The 19228-nt window shown below is 34.2% G+C and overlaps 1 protein-coding gene across 8 annotated transcripts in view; it reads right to left on the reverse strand.

Moving 5' to 3' along the window:
• LOC123564110 (cGMP-dependent protein kinase 1-like) overlaps positions 1-19228 on the reverse strand; it is a 316502-nt gene that overhangs the window by 77706 nt on the left and 219568 nt on the right. For all 8 annotated transcript variants that reach the window (XM_053536740.1, XM_053536742.1, XM_053536739.1 and 5 more), the window contains 3 exons: positions 16884-17630; positions 7945-8111; positions 951-1064 (listed from right to left, as the gene is read on the reverse strand). In XM_053536740.1, coding sequence (XP_053392715.1) covers positions 951-1064; positions 7945-8111; positions 16884-17416 — 814 coding nt within the window. In that variant the 5' untranslated portion in view covers positions 17417-17630. The remainder of the gene's footprint in view (positions 1-950; positions 1065-7944; positions 8112-16883; positions 17631-19228) is intronic.

Genomic DNA, 19228 nt, shown 5'->3' on the forward strand with positions numbered 1-19228 from the left:
TTTTAAGAAGATGGAACAGAAAATGTGGTCTCTATAATGTTAGCAAGGTTTCTTCTATTATTTTTGACCTAAGGTAATCCAGTTTTAAACTTGAACTAGCTTTAATAGCCACAAACATTTTGACAAAGTTTTAAGAAGATCACTGAGAAAATGTGGCCTTTAGTGTATTAACAAGATTTTTCAATGATTTAAACTAGTGACCTAGTTTTTTTACCTTAAAGGTAATTCAGTTTTAAATTTGACTTAGCTTTCATAGACACAAATATTTTGACAAAGTTTTAAGAAGATCAAACAAAAAATGTGGCCTTTAGAGTGTTAACAAGATTTTTTCAAGGATTTAACCTAGTGACCTAGTTTTTTAAACTCTGGTAACCCAATTTTAAAATCGACCTTTAGTACATAAAGACAAACAATCTGTGAAAGCTTTAAGAAGATCAGACAGAAAATATGGCTTCTAGAGTGTTAACAAGGTGATTTGACCTTGTGACCTAGTTTTTTTACCCATGGGAATCTAGTTTTTATCTTATCCTAGAGATTATAGAGACAAACATTCTGACAAAGTTTCAGAAAGATAATTTAGAAAATGTGGCCTCTAGACTGTAAACAAGGTTTTCCTATTAACTGACCTAGTGATCTAGATTTTCACCAGAGATGACCCAGATTGTATCCATGTAATATTCTGGCCAAGTTTCATTAAGATTAGGCTAAAGTATCGCCTCTAGAGCGTCAACATTCAAACTGTTAAGGACACACCACACGTGCAAAGATGGACAGAGAGTGATCACAATAGCTCACCTTGAGCACTTTGTGCTCATGTGAGCCTAAAACTGTCACAAGTCACTCTCAAAATTCCAGTTTTCTGATCAAACTTCCCATTTACAATGATCACAATTTCATCTTGTTCTTGACCGTTTCCGCTGAGATTAAAACTGCTAACTATATCTATATACCTCTGACGGAAGCAGTTCTGGTACAATTATACAGTATAGCCAGTTCACCAAATGCACGTCCCGCTGCCATCTTTCCCAACACATTGTTGTCCTTGAGTACCTCAAGCTCGCCATCTGTAAAAAAAGCAAATTTTTTTTTAGCAAAAATGGCACATAATAACTGACAGTGCAACAAGGTCATGGATAAAACAATGTTTAAGGATTGTTCAGATTTTGTGAAAGATAACTGTATTCACATTCTATGACTTCAGGTATTTTCTGTGATTATTTGTCGTCCAAATGAGCACATTTCTTAAAAGCTAGTTCACTCTAACATGACTCAATCTGTTTACCTTTAAAACAAAGAAAACCGAAACAGTGCACTAAACAATTCAATGTTTGTACATCAAAATCATTACATCACAGCTTCAAATTTCATTCCAGCATGCAGGAAGAGAAAACCCAACAAAATACAAAAAGAAATTTGGTAGATGTTGTCATGGATGTACATAGTAATCCTTGATACCATGATAGTAGTATCAAAAAATATATCTCAAGCAGTGATTTTCTCTTCAAAACTTTGGTCATTTAGATGCATACTGGTATTATGGTAATACTCGGGCTGTGCCCTTGTGCTAAAATTCCTTCACATCAAACAATATAATCAGTTTGGGATATATCATTTCTTAAGAATCACTGCCAAAAGCTTTTAATCAAATGGAGACTCTAAGGTTTTGGTAAATACAGACATTTTTTAAACCCTTAAAACTGTCTGTTATATTTAATATAAAGTGCAAAGGTTTCACTTCACGCAGAGTATCAAGTTTTTACATTATAGTTGCATTTATATCAATTCATATTTTAGTATCCGAATTGAAAGACTGACAGAAAGTCAACTTTACATAATTTCGTAGGTGTAGCAGACAAATGTATTCTCGTTTAAACTAACTGCCAATCATTTTTTTTTTCATTTTTTTTTTACTTTTTCGTTGGGTTTAACATCGCACCGACACAATTATAGGTCATATGGCGACTTTCCAGCTTTGATGGTGGAGGAAGACCCCAGGTGCCCTTCCGTGCATTATTTCATCACGAGCGGGCACCTAGGTAGAACCACTGACCTTCCGTAAGCCAGCTGGATGGCTTCCTCACATGAAAAATTCAACGCCCTGAGTGAGGCCTGAACCCACATCAGTGAGGGCATTTTATGACATAAACCATTGGTAAAATGAGCCGTGCCATGAGAAAACCAACATAGTGGCTTTGCGACCAGCATGGATCCAGACCAGCCTGCGCATCCGCGCAGTCTGGTCAGGATCTATGCTGTTCGCTATCAGTCTCTCCAATTCCAATAGGCTTTAAAAGCGAACAGCATGGATCCTGACCAGACTGTGCGGATGCGCAGGCTGGTCTGGATCCATGCTGGTCGCAAAGCCACTATGTTGGTTTTCTCATGGCACGGCTCACATATTCTGAAAATCATCCAAAAATGATGTTTTTCTTGTTTAACCATTAGCTTGCTGGCGGCAAGTGAATCTGCATTTGCGACCAGTACAGCCCAAGATCAGTCTGCACGGATGTGCAAGCTGATCATGGTCTGCACTGTTCGCTATTCAGTCAGTAAATTTTCAGTGAACACCCCTTTGATAAATAAGTGGTACTGCCAAAATTGAATAATGGACCAGTCCATTTTAGAAATCTAGCAGGGTAACGTTTACGGAACGTCTGGCATATAATAAACATATGAATAATGGATGCTTGAATTTCTAAACAATTTACACTCTGCTTACTGAATTAATTGTAACACATGCAAAATCGTTATAATCAATTTCAAGATGTGCCAAATTCTGCAGCTTTTCTTCAAAGTACCAGTATACAAGAATGTTATAAACAGTATTACATCTGGAGCAGTTTCTGTCAAAAGAGATACTCAATTCTCCAAAATATATATCCAAATCAATGAAAGTCAATTTTTAGTTTTTCAATGCTTCTTTAAAAAATTACATCTGCAATCATTTTTTGAAAGAGGGAGTTATTTTACTATAAAAACAAATACCACTGTTTATGCATAAATTGTGTCCCTTATCATAATCTGAAAAGTATGATTTCAGTTTTTTTTTCAAGTATTAAGTATCTTTTTTATGTTATGAATATTTTCCACATTCTTGAAAATATAAAATGCAAATGACATAAACAGTGAGCGTTTTCGCATAAACATTTTACCTTTTCTCTCATTTAACTGTTTTAGTGTATAATACTTAACTTTTCCTTAATTTCAAAATTATGGTTTCAAAAAATCGAAATACAGCTGAACCTGCCTTTAAGTGGCCACTTGCTTTAACCAGCTACTTGTCTTAAGCAGCTTGTCAGCAAACTTTCCTAACTGACAATTTGTCTTAAGCAGTCACCTGCCTGTGTACATGTTTGATAGTATTCTTCGAAATTAATTATCATGAATGTGACAGAATAACAAATTCCCCCCTTGCCAAGTTTTTATCCCCCTTTTCACAGTTTGACCATTGGCATTATATCAAAACCAAACATTAAATGTCATTTTTCAATTTAAGATGAAAATTACTTCAGACACAATGTCTTTTATCAATCATCAAAAAGAACATACACCTTGTAGGGGATCAAACTATGACAATTCTCTCTACTGAGCTAAGGTGATGATGTTGAACAATTATTTTAAGTTTGAATCAAATCCATTCAGTAATAACAGAGATAAAGGGAAAGTGCATCCAAACTTTAACCTGAAAATCTAAGTGAAAAGGGGGGATAAATCATAAAATATTGGTGCCAGAGTTATGGCCCTTAATTATTATGTCAGATGATTTGGGTAATGATGAGGAATGATTGTTTTAAGTTTGAATCAAATCCATCAAGTAATTACAGAGATAAGAAGAAAAAAGAGAAAGTGTAAAAAAAACTTTAACCAAGGTGGGGATGTGGAAAGATGCTGACACCGGGTCGAGTAGGACAGCTCTCCTTTTACTTCATATAGTCAAGCTAAAAAGGAGAAAAAAAACAACACAATTCGTTATTTATATCGTCTTTTCCTAAACTTTGTCAGTTCATTACATTACTTGATGTGTGCAGTCTCCGCATGTGGGTGGTCCACAGTAGGCAGAACTATGAATTCTCATTAATTTTGTTCCTGGTGACTTTATGAGTAAGTGGACAACTTTTTCAGTTAGGAAATAATTTGAATATAAGCTGGTCATGTTTTTAAAAATCCTTCACTTGCCATTGGATAAAAAAGATGTTTGAACTGTAAGAGATATAGCATTTCCTTTATCATCATTTTTTCCACTATTGTTTTTCTTTGTTTATACAATACGTCTATATCAATATCCCGAGATCCTCTGTTGATATATCATAACTGACTCTCCTGTATTGACAAAATGTCAATATCGTGATAAATGATGACAACCATATGATACTGCGATTAATAAACAACTGCTGTAAGCCATTATTGCACCAACAAATTTACATGTGCATCAATATCAAAGTCATAACTTTATCCAACAGTATATATATATGAGCCGTGCCATGAGAAAACCAACATAGTGACTTTGCGACCAGCATGGATCCAGACCAGCCTGCGCATCCGCGCAGTCTGGTCAGGCTCCATGCTGTTCGCTTTTAAAGCCTATTGGAATTGGAGAAACTGTTAGCGAACAGCATGGATCCTGACCAGACTGCGCGGATTCGCAGGCTGGTCTGGATCCATGCTGGTCGCACACCCACTATGTTGGTTTTCCCATGGCACGGCTCATATGAATCAATGAATTTAAATGTAAGATTTTACCTTGGTCATATATCCCAAGATTTTGGATAAAAATGATCTTTCTTTAAAATTCAAGTTTGGTCATTTTAGGAACATTAGAACATGAGTTTTTTTCTAAAATGTCTTAAAAATGCCAAATTAAGAAAAATGCAACATGGAAACGATGGGAACCAAACCAGAGGGCTGCTGCGGCAATTAAATTTTTCCTGCACTCTAAACCAATTAACACACCACGAAGGAATACTGAACGGTTGTTAGATTTAAACTTCTACAATCAAGGCAGTTTGTATATTTTCGGTACCTGGCATTACAAACACTTTTCAATTTTGAATGAAGAAATTAAAAAAATTACCTTTTGCAATATATTTGTAAATCTTGTATGGATTTTAATAACCCTTAGAGAAGCAAGCCTCTGTGGCGTACATGCTGCATATTTGCTGTGTATATGCCGCGAACACAGTAGTACACCACAGGAGTATATTTTACATACACCGCATGCCGCGTACATGCCGTGTACTATTTCGACGAGTACACAGCATGTACGCAGGAGGTCACTTGTACACTTCAAGTATGCAGCACAGACTCTGAAAATTTAAGGAGTACATTGCATGTACGCAGGAGGGACTTGTACAAGAAAATAGTACACTGCATGTACACTGCAGATACTTTGAAATTTGTGCAGTACACTTCATATACACGGGAAAGACTTGTACAATTTCTTTTGGCATTTATACTTAGATTTTTTTTTATAAGTTAAAGTCTAAAGTAAACTTCATATACGCGGGAGGGACTTGTTCATTTTCTTTTGGTGTTTATACTTTGAATTTTTTTAGGTAAAAGTCTGAAGTACACTTCATGCAGGAAGGATTTGTACATTTTTTTTTTTTTTTTTGGAAGCAAGAACTTGATTTCCGAGTAACTTTTATCTTAATAGCATAGAATAGTTCAGATTACCGGTATTCTGAACAATGAAAATTTGCCAAACTATTTGCAACGTTCATTTGTGAAGCTTTAACATCTTAGTGATTTCTGAGCTGCATCTTGCATGCAGTGTAAAAATATATTCTTTTTCATTTTGAATTAATCCTGGAGCTTTCTAACTTGGATAATTGAAAAGCCTTATTTGAACTTCGTTGCATTACATTTTGTAATACATGAAATAATTACCAAGATAATGCCTCAACAGCGCCAAAATGAGAAGAATTAATAGCTCTCACTGTTATTTGAATACTCTTAAGCAAAACACCATTCTATCATATTTTATAAAGGCTTTAATGCTCATTATGTTAACTCATTAAGGCCTCACCAAATTTAAAAGTTGTTCATCGGATTTGCCGCTCGTATATTTTCAGAACGGTTTTGGCTAATTGCGCTCGCCCCATTGGAAAAAATCAATCCAAAATTTTTTGGTGCACTACTTTTTACGGACGTAAAAGTGTATAAATGCTTATATAATTCCAGTCTTAGATTGTTCTCAGATGGATTTTAATCAAAATAGATACATACTACGCACATATCATCTATAATAAATCAGAACACTTATATTTAGTTGCATTAAAGTTGTTTCCCCTTGATGCAGTTACGCCATTTTCTTCAAATGTTTACCAAATTACATGCTACAAAAATTGATTTATTTCACTGAAAAGTGGATGAAGAAAAGCATACTAATTTATCTGATAACATCAATCTACATTATTTTGGTAAGGGTAAATACTTATTGATGCATGTCACTTATCTTTTTTCTGTTTTTTTTTCTGTCCAAATGATCAGCATTTGCATACGAAAGTTGGTGGGGTAAGGAATTTACATTATCACAGCAGTTTCGCCACAAGAGTACACAGCATGTATGCAGCAGGAGTACACAGCATGTATGCAGCAGGAGTACACAGCATGTACGCCGCAGGACTCTGGCCAGGAGTACACAGCATGTACGCCGCAGGAGTACACAGCATGTACGCCGCAGGGGTAGTACACCGCAGGCTCATTTGCATGTGAAAAGTGTATGTGCCACGTACATGCTGCGTACTATTTCCTGCATACTAAATTCCTCCAGCGTACATCCTGTGTACTATGTAGTCCACAGCATGTACGCAGCAAGTAGTACGCGGCAGAGCTCATTTGCATGTCAAAAGTGTACTATAAACGTACTAGCGGTGTATGTGCGGTGTATATCCTGCGTACTATTTAAAGCCCTTGATTTCAGTACACATCATGTATGCATCATATACGCTGTATGTACACAGCAAGAGTACGCAGCAGGCCTTTTTCTTCTGTAAGGGAAAACTTGGCATGAATATGGCATATAACACAACAAAGACCAACACAAAATTTTATTACACAGGAAATTGGAATTCTTAAAGGTTTAAAGTCCAAGTCTAAATTTCGACTAAAAACGTTGACATTGGCCCTGCATGAGCAACCACTGTTACGATTGTGTCATAATTCAAAGTTAATTTCTGTTATCGTCCTCCAATACAAATTTTGTCACGCAAAGCATTTTGTGCTGGCATTATTAGTATCACGCTGCTTTTTATGAATGTTCCAATTAATATAAATTTATTAGATGTGAATCAAGAAATATGCACAAGTTTTGCAGCAGAGATATTCAGGAGTGTGGACATTGCTCGGCAAATTAAACAACAAAAACATATTTATAAATGCAAAGTTAATTATCTTTTTAGTGCTTTTAAGCCTTTAATACAATGAGATACAATTGTTCTTTAACAAGAATTAAATTCAAAAACTTTTGTTTTATATTATATCTCATTTAGTGATTAATTTTGTCGTTGAATAAAAGCATTGCTTGGAGTTCAGATGTGAAGGAATAATATATTGAGGGCACAGCCCAAGTGACCTAATATTACCATCTGAATGACAAACAGTGATTAGTAGCAGCTGAGTCACTAAATGAGACATATTGTTTCGATTCTTACACATTATTAAGGGTTAATACCTACATTTTTGAAGATATTCACCAAATATTTGCCAGTTTTGTGTGGTTTTCTCTGCTAACGAGTAGCTGTGACTTCTGATGCTGTGACATTAAATGTGTCGTACAAGTGTGTATTGTTGCATAACAACATACAGTTTCAGTCTATTAATTGTTTAACAGAGAAATGAAGCTGACCATGTTAGAATATGCGTTTACACACATTATATACACCTGATATGAAAACTGAAAAATATTTTGTGTAACAACTTTTATTCACCGGGTTGTTTTCTTACCTGCTGCAACATAAAGATGTTGACCTGCATCCCCTTCTCGTATAATGTAGTGACCCTGCTTAACCTGCTTTTCATACATGCACTCTACCACCTCTCGTATTTGGGTAGAATCTAATTTCTTCAAGAAATCATTGTCTAAAATTGCATCCTTAATAAGCTGTTTGGATCTGAAAAATAGCAAAATAATGAGCATAAATTTTGTGCAAAGGAAAAGCAAATAGAAAGACCTAAACTAGTAAATTATAGACAATTTTTTTCAGAATCTTATGCTACAAAAATGTGTTTTATATTACACCAGGCTAAAAATCATGTTTTCGTGTTGAGTGTCTATAATTGCTAGTCCTTCGATGACTACTCACAGTCATCTAAATACACACAGAAAATAGTTCCTACATTCATGTATCTGCATTGGTGAAAATATAATACTATGCTTATATTCAGGTATCTATTTTGATTCAGGATACTTACTGACATGATCAAAATTTGGCTTAAATACTGAGGAAGGTATATTGTTTATAAAAGTAATTCAGACAAAATATAAAACAGCTGTTTTACAATTCAGACATACATCCGGGGTATTAAGTACAATCATGCAAGTCAAGAATTTCAAACAAAGACTGAATTTATATTAGAAATTAACACTGATTTTTATTTGCTGTTTTTTTGGGGGGTTTTTTGTCGTTTTTTTTTAAACTTGGCATTTCCCAGATGAAATTTCAAACCAATCAAATTATTACGTAAAATTCCAGAAGAAATTTTAAAACCAATAGAATTATTACATAAAGTTTGTGTCATCAGTTAACAAAGAATCAGTAAACTAACTAACAATGTTAACTAAGAATTACTTAAATTGCAATGTAGGATTGGCGCAAGATTATGATATAAATGGTAAAGCCCAGAAGCAATTTAGTCATTTAATTTTGCTGCTTGGTACTATTAGCTGGATGTAACATTATGATTATCCTACTGATATATAAAAGGTTATCAAAGTTGACCATCAGATTAATAATTGACAGATATAGATCATCTCATAGATCAGTTTGCTGAACTTCTCTGATGAGTTTGTGTAATTCACATCATTTAGTATTTGCCTGAAATCAGGATATGTTTGACATTTTCCGAAAAATGGCCTGAAATATGAGATCTCCTAAAGGCATGGTATTTTCCAAAAAATGGCCTGAAAAGGGAGAAAGGCATGACATTTTCCGAAAACTGGCCAAAGGCATGACATTTTCCAAAAAATGGCCTGAAATAGGTGAAAGGCATGACATTTTCCAAAAACTGGAAAAAAGTGGTAGTAGTTGGTTGGAAATTTACAAAATAAAACCATGAAATGTTTTCATGGTAAGAAAATGGACTCAATAATCACTGACAGTCCTATGAAGAGGGGCTAACAAACATGTGTATTGACTGCAGCCCATACCCTTGAAATAACAATGTTAGCATTTATTTTATTTGTACATTTTTTATTTAATTACCTGAAGTTTGTTGACATAGCATGACTTTAAGTATAAATCTGGCTGTTAGAACTGCATCCCAAATAAATTAGGACCATGCAATTAACTTAAAGTGATTTTATTTTTTCTGAATTTGGTCTGGCAGTACAGGAAATCTTTGCATACACAATCTATTGTCTGACTATGGTAAACAATGCTTTCAAAGATTAGTGAGAACATTAATGCTTCAGGTTGACCCATGTAAATGAAACATTATTTGTTCTAGCAATCAGACAAAGAAAACCTATTAATGGTATTCTAAACAGGTTGTCCTAAACAGACTTTGGAAGTACTGTAGCCAAAATTTCTTCCTTACACTGCATCCATATATCAATCACAGAATATATCAGGAAAACCCATTGATCAAGTAATTGACCATCTTGTAAGAGGACCTGTTTGCAAGACCTAATCAAATCTAGTTAATAGCAAATATTTCACTCTCTTAAAGGCCTCCATGCTTAGGGCCTTATACATATAATTGTAGAGAAACATGATTTGTAGATTTTCTAGGACATGCTCAAGTCCTTCAAATTAATGGACTGATTATTAGTAATGGAATTGTCATTAACCAGATATTGGATTAGATGTTTATTCTTCTAAAAGCATAGGTTTGCAATATCATCTGTCATAGAGAGGCTAAACCATGGCATGTAGTATCAGTGTCATAAGAATGGTAAACCATGGTACAATGTAGTATAATCTGTTATAGGAAAGCTTAGAGCCATGGCATGTAGTATCATCTGTCATAGGAAAGCTAAGCCATGGCATGTAGTATCATCTGTTAAAGGAAAGCTAAGCCATGGCATGTAGTATCATCTGTTAAAGGAAAGCTAAACCATGGCATGTAGTATCATCTGTTATAAGCAAGCTAAACCATGGCATGTAGTATCATCTGTTAAAGGAAAGCTAAACCAAGGCGTATAGTATCATCTGTTATAAGCAAGCTAAACCATGGCATGTAGTATCATCTGTTAAAGGAAAGCTAAACCAAGGTGTGTAGTATCATCTGTTAAAGCAAGCTAAACCATGGCATGTAGTATCATCTGTTAAAGGAAAGCTAAACCATGGCATGTAGTATCACCTGAACCATGGCATGCAGTATCATCTGTCTTAGAAAGACTAAACCATGGCATGTAGTATTGTCTGTTAAAGGAAAGCTAAACCAAGGCATGTAGTATCATCTGTTAAAGGAAAGCTAAACCATGGCATGTAGTATCACCTGAACCATGGCATGCAGTATCATCTGTCTTAGAAGGACTAAATCATGGCATGTAGTATTATCCGTGCAGAGTAGGCTAAACCATGGCATCTACTTCCATCTGTCTTAAGAAGGTTTAACCACATGCATGTATTATCATCTGTCAGACAGAATCTCCTAAAATCTTCTGACAATGCTCATGCTCTTCTCTTCTTTCAAAGCATCATCATTACTGACTGATTAATGTTTGCAGGTTTGATGACATGGATTTGTTGGTGAGCAACAATTTAGTTTATTATCTCCAAATTAATTACAATCTAGGTATAAATATTTACATGTCCTTTTAAACTTTAATCTCTTCATTTCCTGCTGGAATTTTAATTATGTATATTTTATTATCAATTAATAAATTTCAAGATGAAAATTTAAGCATAATCCCTTGGATTAAAGGTGCACTTAAACATAGTAAGTATTAAAATATTTTGGCAGGAGACTGGACAATGTTATCAAGTTGAAATCCAGCTACCCTGGAATCCTATATGATTTAGTAAACCTTTAATATATCATGTTTATAATTCATCTATCAATATATTACCCCCACACGGAAAGCAAAGGGCAACCGCAGCGCAACCCAACCTAATGCGCCAATAAATTATAATTTTTCAAATTTCTTGTCAAAATATTTGCTTTATGTCTATGTCTTGTCAGAGGTGGGTGGGGAGCATATAAATTATTCCTAAACAGGAATCAAAAAGATTTGTGATCAACCTGGTTTTCTGTCTGTAACATTCTACTCTGTGCCTTTTCCTATTGTTCTTTTACATGAGTAGCAATTTGATTAAATATCGGAAAATGCATTTGAAAAAAAAAGAACTACTTAAGCTTTAAGCATTAGGCAAAGCATTACATGAGGATTTGTTGGAGAAATTCATTAGAAATCAATAGATTCATTATCAAATGTATAAGTCACTTATTACAGAGATAGATCAATGTAATAAATCATTCGCACAATGAATACCATTCCAGTCAAGAGATAAATACAGTAATTTGGCGGAAAATTGTGCAGCACAAACTAGAATCTAATGGGTAGGTTTCTGTTTGTTTTCTTTTTCTATCCCATCCATTAAATCTTGATCAGGCAGGGTTTTTTTTTTACGAACACAGAAGTTAATGTTACTTTGTGCAGGGTAACAAACTGAAAATTATCAATGGAGGTTATGTATAAAAATTAAAGGGCCTTAAAATTAATTCAATGAAAAGTCAATCAACCAAACCTGAGGCTTGCTACTGGTTGCATTCCTATGAAGTTTCATTCAACTTCGACCAATAACAAAGGAACGGTAGTCCTGACAATTTTATTCAAAAACTACCATTGATAGGATGCAGTAACTCCAAAAAATAATCCAAGTGGGACATGTCAATTATATACATAACTAGGCTTTATACAAATCACTCCTATAAAGTTTCATTAAAATTTGGAGAGAAGCTTTTTTTGAGAAGAGAGAAACAGACAGACGGACAGTCTAAAAAAAGTATGTGTCCCAAGAAACTGGAAGCCACAGTTTTTCCTTTGAAGTTTTTTAACATAATTATAATATTAACCAAGTAGTCACATGTGACCATAAATTTACTGTGGTAACAAAAAGCAAGTATTCGCAGCTTAATGATAATGATTAAATATTTATCAAAATAAATCATCTCCTCATTACAGAGCATTTTACACATCCAGGTTTTGCATAATTAATTAGAAAGTATCATCTACATTGCTTTAAACATAACATTTGCAAAGTTTTCAAGTTCTTTTCTTTGGTATAAAACATATAATTTTGATTTGTTGTGCCTAAACTTTGTTTGCAATACATGATTAGTATTTGTAATTTTGTTTCTGTCTAGACTTGTTAGCTCATCTGATTTTTTGAAAAAAAATGATGAGTTATTGTCATCACTTGAGCGGTTGTCGGCGTCGGCGTCGGCGTTGCCTGGTTAAGTTTTATGTTTAGGTCAGCTTTTCTCCTAAACTATCAAAGCTATTGCTTTGAAACTTGGAAGACTTGTTCACCATCATAAGCTGACCCTGTATAGCAAGAAACATAACTCCATCTTGCTTTTTGCAAGATTTATGGCCCCTTTTGTACTTAGAAAATATCAGATTTCTTGGTTAAGTTTTATGTTTAGGTCAACTTTTCTCCTAAACTATCAAGCTATTGCTTTGAAACTTGGAATACTTGTTCACCATCATAAGCAGACCCTGTACATCAAGAAACATAACTCCATCTTGCTTTTTGCAAGAATATTGCCCTTTTGGACTTAGAAAATCAGTTTTCTTGGTTAAGTTTTATGTTTAGGTCAGCTTTTATCCTAACTATCAAAGCTATTGCTTTAAAACTTGCAACACTTGTTCACCATCATAAGCTGACCCTGTACAGCAAGAAACATAACTCCATCCTGCTTTTTGCAAGATTTATGGCCCCTTTTGGACTTAAAAAATATCAGATTTCTTGGTTAAGTTTTATGTTTAGGTCAACTTTTTCTCTTAAACTATCAAAGCTATTGCTTTGAAACTTGCAACACTTGTTCACCATCATAAGCTGACCTGTACAGCAAGCAACATAACTCCATCCTGCTTTTTGCAATAATTATTGCCCCTTTTGGACTTAGAAAATCATTTTCTTGGTTGAGTATTATGTTTAAGGCAACTTTTCTCATAAACTATCAAAGCTATTGCTTTAAAACTTGCAACAGTTTTTCACAATCATAAGTGGACACTGTACATCAAGAAACATAACTCTATCCTGCTTTTTGCAAGAATGATGGCCCTTTTTAGACTTAGAAAATCATGGGTAGGACAATATTTCTATTATACAAAAAAAATCAGATGAGCGTCAGCACCCGCAAGGTGGTGCTCTTGTTTTAATTATGCAATACAGGGCTATTACATGTTTACTTTTACCCTGAGCTGTGCAGATCGAAGATCTTGTTGTGAAACACATTTACTCCCTTGTTAAAACTCACTAACAGAAGTTTTATGCTACACTAGAACATTATAAAGAAACTTCTGACTATAACTTTTACATTAAGCTAACATTAAATGTTAATATTAGCTTTATTCAAAATAGTGCAATTAATTAATTAAAGTAAACTAAGCATCAAACAAAGCATAATAAATCACGTAGGTCCAATTAACTCACATTCTAGTATAAAACTGCTGCTTCAATGGAACAGTTACTGTTTTAACAAAACAGTAAATACCGTATGTATAAGAAGGAGACAAATCGAGGGCTCAGAGCGAAACTAGTCTATGTGCTTCTATTTCTATATTATACACTTCGACTAGTTTCGCTCTGAGCCCTCGAAATGCTGTTAAAACACACTTTCATACATGTATATGCAGGTACCATGGCAATACGTAAACGTATATTGGCCGTGTAATTAACCCAGAATTAAAATAAGTTTTGATCAGAAAATGAACACTTAATCAACATCAAAAATTCAATTAGTTTAGCTTTATATATGTTCTATACTAGAAGAGTGGTAGCGTATGCCTGTTTTCACTTATAGCTAAACCTATCTCTTGGGATTCTAGATATTTTATAACTGGAAAAGCAACATCAGGATAAATGAGCAATCTGTTAATTGGACTTTTTTTACCCTTGAAGAAATGTTTGATAAATAAATTACCATAATTTTATTTAGCGAAATGAAAATTCCACTGCCATTTATTATTAATGTAATTCATTTTGAAAGACATATATATATATATATTATTTATGGATTCATCAATTTTTTTTAAAGTTACTATAAATAGCTCATGTCATGCCAACAAAAATGTAAGAGAGTGCTTCCCCTTTGCTGAAAATCTTATTTTAAAGCAAAATGTGTGTTATGTCATGGATGCATGCTTGGCTATATGTAATAATTAAACGGTGATTATTGTAAACACAGTTCAGGTATGAGTCTCATCCATATGTAAGATGTAACAAATCTCTAAGGCTAACAACAGCAATCTGTTTGAAATACATGTGGCCACACAAAAGTGGCAGCTAGTTTATGGTGCAGAGATATTTTTAAAAGGTTTAAAATTTCATGAGCAACAAGGAAATTACATATTTTTTTTTTTTTTTTTTGGACACTGAAAACATTTTTGGATTCCACCAGGCATTGTTAAAACACACATTTCAGATCATAAAATGAGGCCAGTTCCTTTTCATAGAAATATTATTAAGTACTCCATTTGAATAGATCTAATTACACTCAATGGGCAAACATGCTTTGAAACAGCATTTGCATGATGATTCTTCTCTTTGAAAATTTAAACTTGTTGAATAAGATTATAAGGCCATTAAAGATTGTCAAAATATTAGAACTTTGGAGCCATCAAGGAATAGCTTTTATACAGGTCACTATTTTGTATATACAGTAACTATAAAATATCAGATTTTAGAATCAGATATAAGTTGTATCCCCTTAAGACACAGGAGTATGACTTGGCCAAGAGCAAGAAAAATATTTTGTCCTAGATTTATCAGATCAAATAATAACCGATTGCAAATTTTCCCATCAAACTTCACAGATTATCTTCAGTTTGCAGCCTAAAGATACTTTTCCTCCTAAAACAATTTAACAAGACACTCTTAACCATGATTACAGTAATCATTAGACATGTCATTTAAGTTAGAAATGTCATCAACATCTGTGTAACATTTTCTTTCAGTGGAAAAAATACAGAAAGTACAAGAATTAAGCAAGTATTACTATTAAACATTTAATAGTGTTTATATAAATAATAAGAATGTGACTCAATTCTGATTAATGATTTGCACATTTCAGGAGTTTTCAATACGGAATGAAAATTAAACGTTCTAAGGTATTAATGAAAAAACAATTGCTTAAAGACAGTGTTGAATTCCATTCGAAGTTCCTAACATTTAAAACTGACTTTAAACATTTTGATATAATTTTAACCTGGCAGAAAATCATTCTAAATAAAAAATAATGTCAGCAAGCATTGAACTATCTCTCCTATAAAGACAAAAATGAATGAATCTGTGGTTTTCGTGCAATGCCATGGCAGCCAAATGTCACTCTAAAAGTTCCCTCTTGGGCTTGTTGAAACTAACAATTGGTTTCATTTGGCCTATTTGGCCCATTTACCATACTAGGCAAATAAATGAATCTGATTTTAGTGCAGCTAATCAGATTTTTAAACCCTTTTTTCATAAAACCCGCAATTAATGTGACCTTTTATTAACTTTAATGCCTTTTCTCTTCTCTTGCATGATAATAAATATTATTGATTCGAAATTGAGTGCAAACATTCCCACATCTTTGTGAATAGATTTGTTTAGATATACAAATCTCTTCTATTGATCTCCACTTCATTTACTTTGACTTGGTAACCTCCATTGTATACCAAACGATACTTATTCTAAAAAGAACTAACCATTTTTATATTGACATTAAATTTTTATCCTACGCGATTTGTCTAAGCAATTAAACACAGTTTGATAAATTGCTACGGCCTAATATAAAAGTTATTTTTAGCAATAAAAATTCATTCAGGAAGTATCTGAAAAAAAACTGTCAATTCTGACATGTTATCTTCATGGTTAAGTGTTGCCTTAATCAAGTTTACAGCCAGAAAGTATGAAATAATAAAGTTCAAAATGAGGTCACATTTAATATATATAGCAGTGAAAGTGGTATGTGTTGCACTGATTTATTGTTCAACTGCAATTTTTCAACAACAAAAAAACCCAAACAGCCTTAATGCCCCAAAATTAAAAACAATAGTTTTCTAAATAGCAAAAATATTTTAATATGCGCATACTGCAGTTGCAAAGATATAAAAATATGGGCATATATGTGTATCCCCTACATTTAAGTCTCGTTTGGAGATACAAGCATTTTTCTTTCTATATATTATCATTAAGTCAATATCCTTACGAGATGAGATAAAGATTTCATGTGTTTGTGAAATAAACATAGTCAACATGCTTGTAATACAATGATAGATGATTGCCCATTTATACATCAACTTGTAGGTAATTCATTCAATAAAACAATTTATTGCAATGAAATTTATCTTAAAATGAGGTACTTACACAGACTTACAATGTATTATCGTGTTTAACATTTAAGTAACACTTGTTTCACACTATGCTGTTTGTAAACAAAATTGACTGCCAATTTATCACTATAAACTAAATATTCATTTAAATATAAAAAACGGGGGTTAATGTAGTTACCTGAAATCCTTTTCAAAGTGTTTAATCTCAAGATGTCCTTCCCCGATTGTCATGGGACTTTCTCCCGAAACTCCCTGCTTTTTTGCTCTTTCATGTCCCTGAGTGGCCCCATCCTCTTGTATCGTCGCTAAAATGTCTGGTTTACCATCTTTATGCACTTTCAATTGTAGCACAGATTTAAGTTTATGTACCTCTTCTTTTAATCTATTAACATCCGCTATTTTTGCGTCCAGTAGTTTACTTTTCTCATATAACTCTTGTTCATATTGTTGTATTCTTGCATCTTTCTGTTTTAACTCTTTTCTCAATTCAGGAATAATTTGTTTGATTTTCACTAAATCCAAAGTCTCTCCATCTATTACAATTTTAGTGGCACTTGCCCCGTTACCCATGGCCGGAGCAACTGCATTAAACGGCGACTGCTGCCCTCGGCTTGCGATAGGTGTTTGATTACTAGTCGGTTGACTTCGTGCTTTAACGCCGAGGAACGGGCGACTACTCGTGTGATATGGCGGGCTATTTGGTGGCGGCATTTTCACCGCTTTACGTCACAGCGTTCTCGATAACGATTTGCTAATTGGGAAGCTGAATGTCGTGAGAAACGGTTGCTAAGCAACACACCGCAGTATTGTAGAGAATTCTGTCAGAAGTACATGTTTGTTATTCGATGGACGTTTGTCAATCACACATGTTCAGTGATCGATAGCGTTAATTGACTTCTGCTGGACACCTCTCAATTAGATGTACCTGAAAAATCGAAGATAAAATACGATTGTTAAATCCATCACATAAGACCCGGTATATATTACTGTCATATAGAGCTATTATAGAAAAGCCAGAGATATGAATTCAATTCATTATTTTGGAAGGGATTTTGTCACGTGAATTTCCCAAACGCATGTACTGTTGACTATAAATGCTTTCTTTATGCAGTTGATGCTGCTAGGCTCCCTGTATAGTTTGAACAAAATGTAATGATTACATCGGCGGCCTACTGCATATTACCTGGCTGCAAATTTCAGATTTGAATATTATAACACGATTAACGTGCGGCACCTGCTTAATAACCATATGTAAGGGTATTATGACAGCAGTAGAAACACAATTTGTTCTTGCTCTAAAATCACGGTCTGCCTTGGGAACTAGAAGGAAGCTCATTTGTACGAAAAGATCCTCGTACCAGCACAAATTGCTCATGCTCCAGAAAAAAGGATATAAATATAAAAAATCAGTCGTAGACCTAATACTACAAAAGACTGAAGTGTTTAGTTTAATCATATTTTATTGCATATCTTCACTATATACATAATATACACATATCTAATATAAAAGTATGAAAATAGCAAATGGGCTGGACTTTAAGTTATACCAACATTATAAGCAGCCCTTCCCACTGAAGTGTTACGAATCAAGATTCCTTACGACAACATAGTAGTTACATTATCAACCATTTCCTAACATAGAATAACTAGCCGTAAAATTTATGATATTTTTCTACAAATATACCGGTATCACAAATATGTAGAAAAGCTTAAAGAAAACCGAAGACGTCGATCGAAAATCGCGACTCCGAGCATATGCTCCATAACTAAAACTAGGTATCACACCAAAAACAACGGCACTCCGAAACCACAGCAGCAGTCACACAGACACTGAATGTTTCATCTACATGACTTTTGATCTCACTGTTTGACCTTGACCATTCGTCAGCATGGTTTGCACGTCGTATGATACAAATATTACTTGTAAGTTTTTTTTGTTTGTTTTGTTTTTTGTTTTGAAACAGGGCTTTGATCTCTGTGTACCATCCTGACATTTTACAGTACAGAGCGGACATATGACCTTTGACCCCTAAGTGCAACCTTGACCTTGAAGAGAGCCATCCAAAACATGCGCTTTGCACTTCGTCTCGATGTGGTGAACATTCGTGTCAAGTTTCTTAGAAATCCTTTAAGGGGTTCAAGAGTTACAGAGCGGACACGAAATTGCTAATGGACGGACAGACGGACGGACTAACAGACGGGCACCGACGTCATAATATGATACGCAAACATACTTTTGGGAAACTATATTTTGTGACTGATGACAAACAATATTATGGCATATGGCCACAGGACCGGACAAAATATTTTATGTTTGCAGAACTGGAAGGTCAGTTTTGGGCGGGGGGGATCCTTTAAACCGGTGTTTCGTGTGGATTTTTCACTCCTGCAAGTTAAATCCAGAGGTACCGTCTAGAACTGACGCTTTCACAAATCTGTAGGAGTTGACAGTATGAAACAGTATGAAAATAAAGTATCCAATCAAACAATTAATTTTCTTGCAAAAGCAAATCAAAGCACAAT

Source organism: Mercenaria mercenaria, chromosome 2 (assembly GCF_021730395.1).
Source record: "Mercenaria mercenaria strain notata chromosome 2, MADL_Memer_1, whole genome shotgun sequence".
Lineage (NCBI taxonomy): Eukaryota > Metazoa > Mollusca > Bivalvia > Venerida > Veneridae > Mercenaria > Mercenaria mercenaria.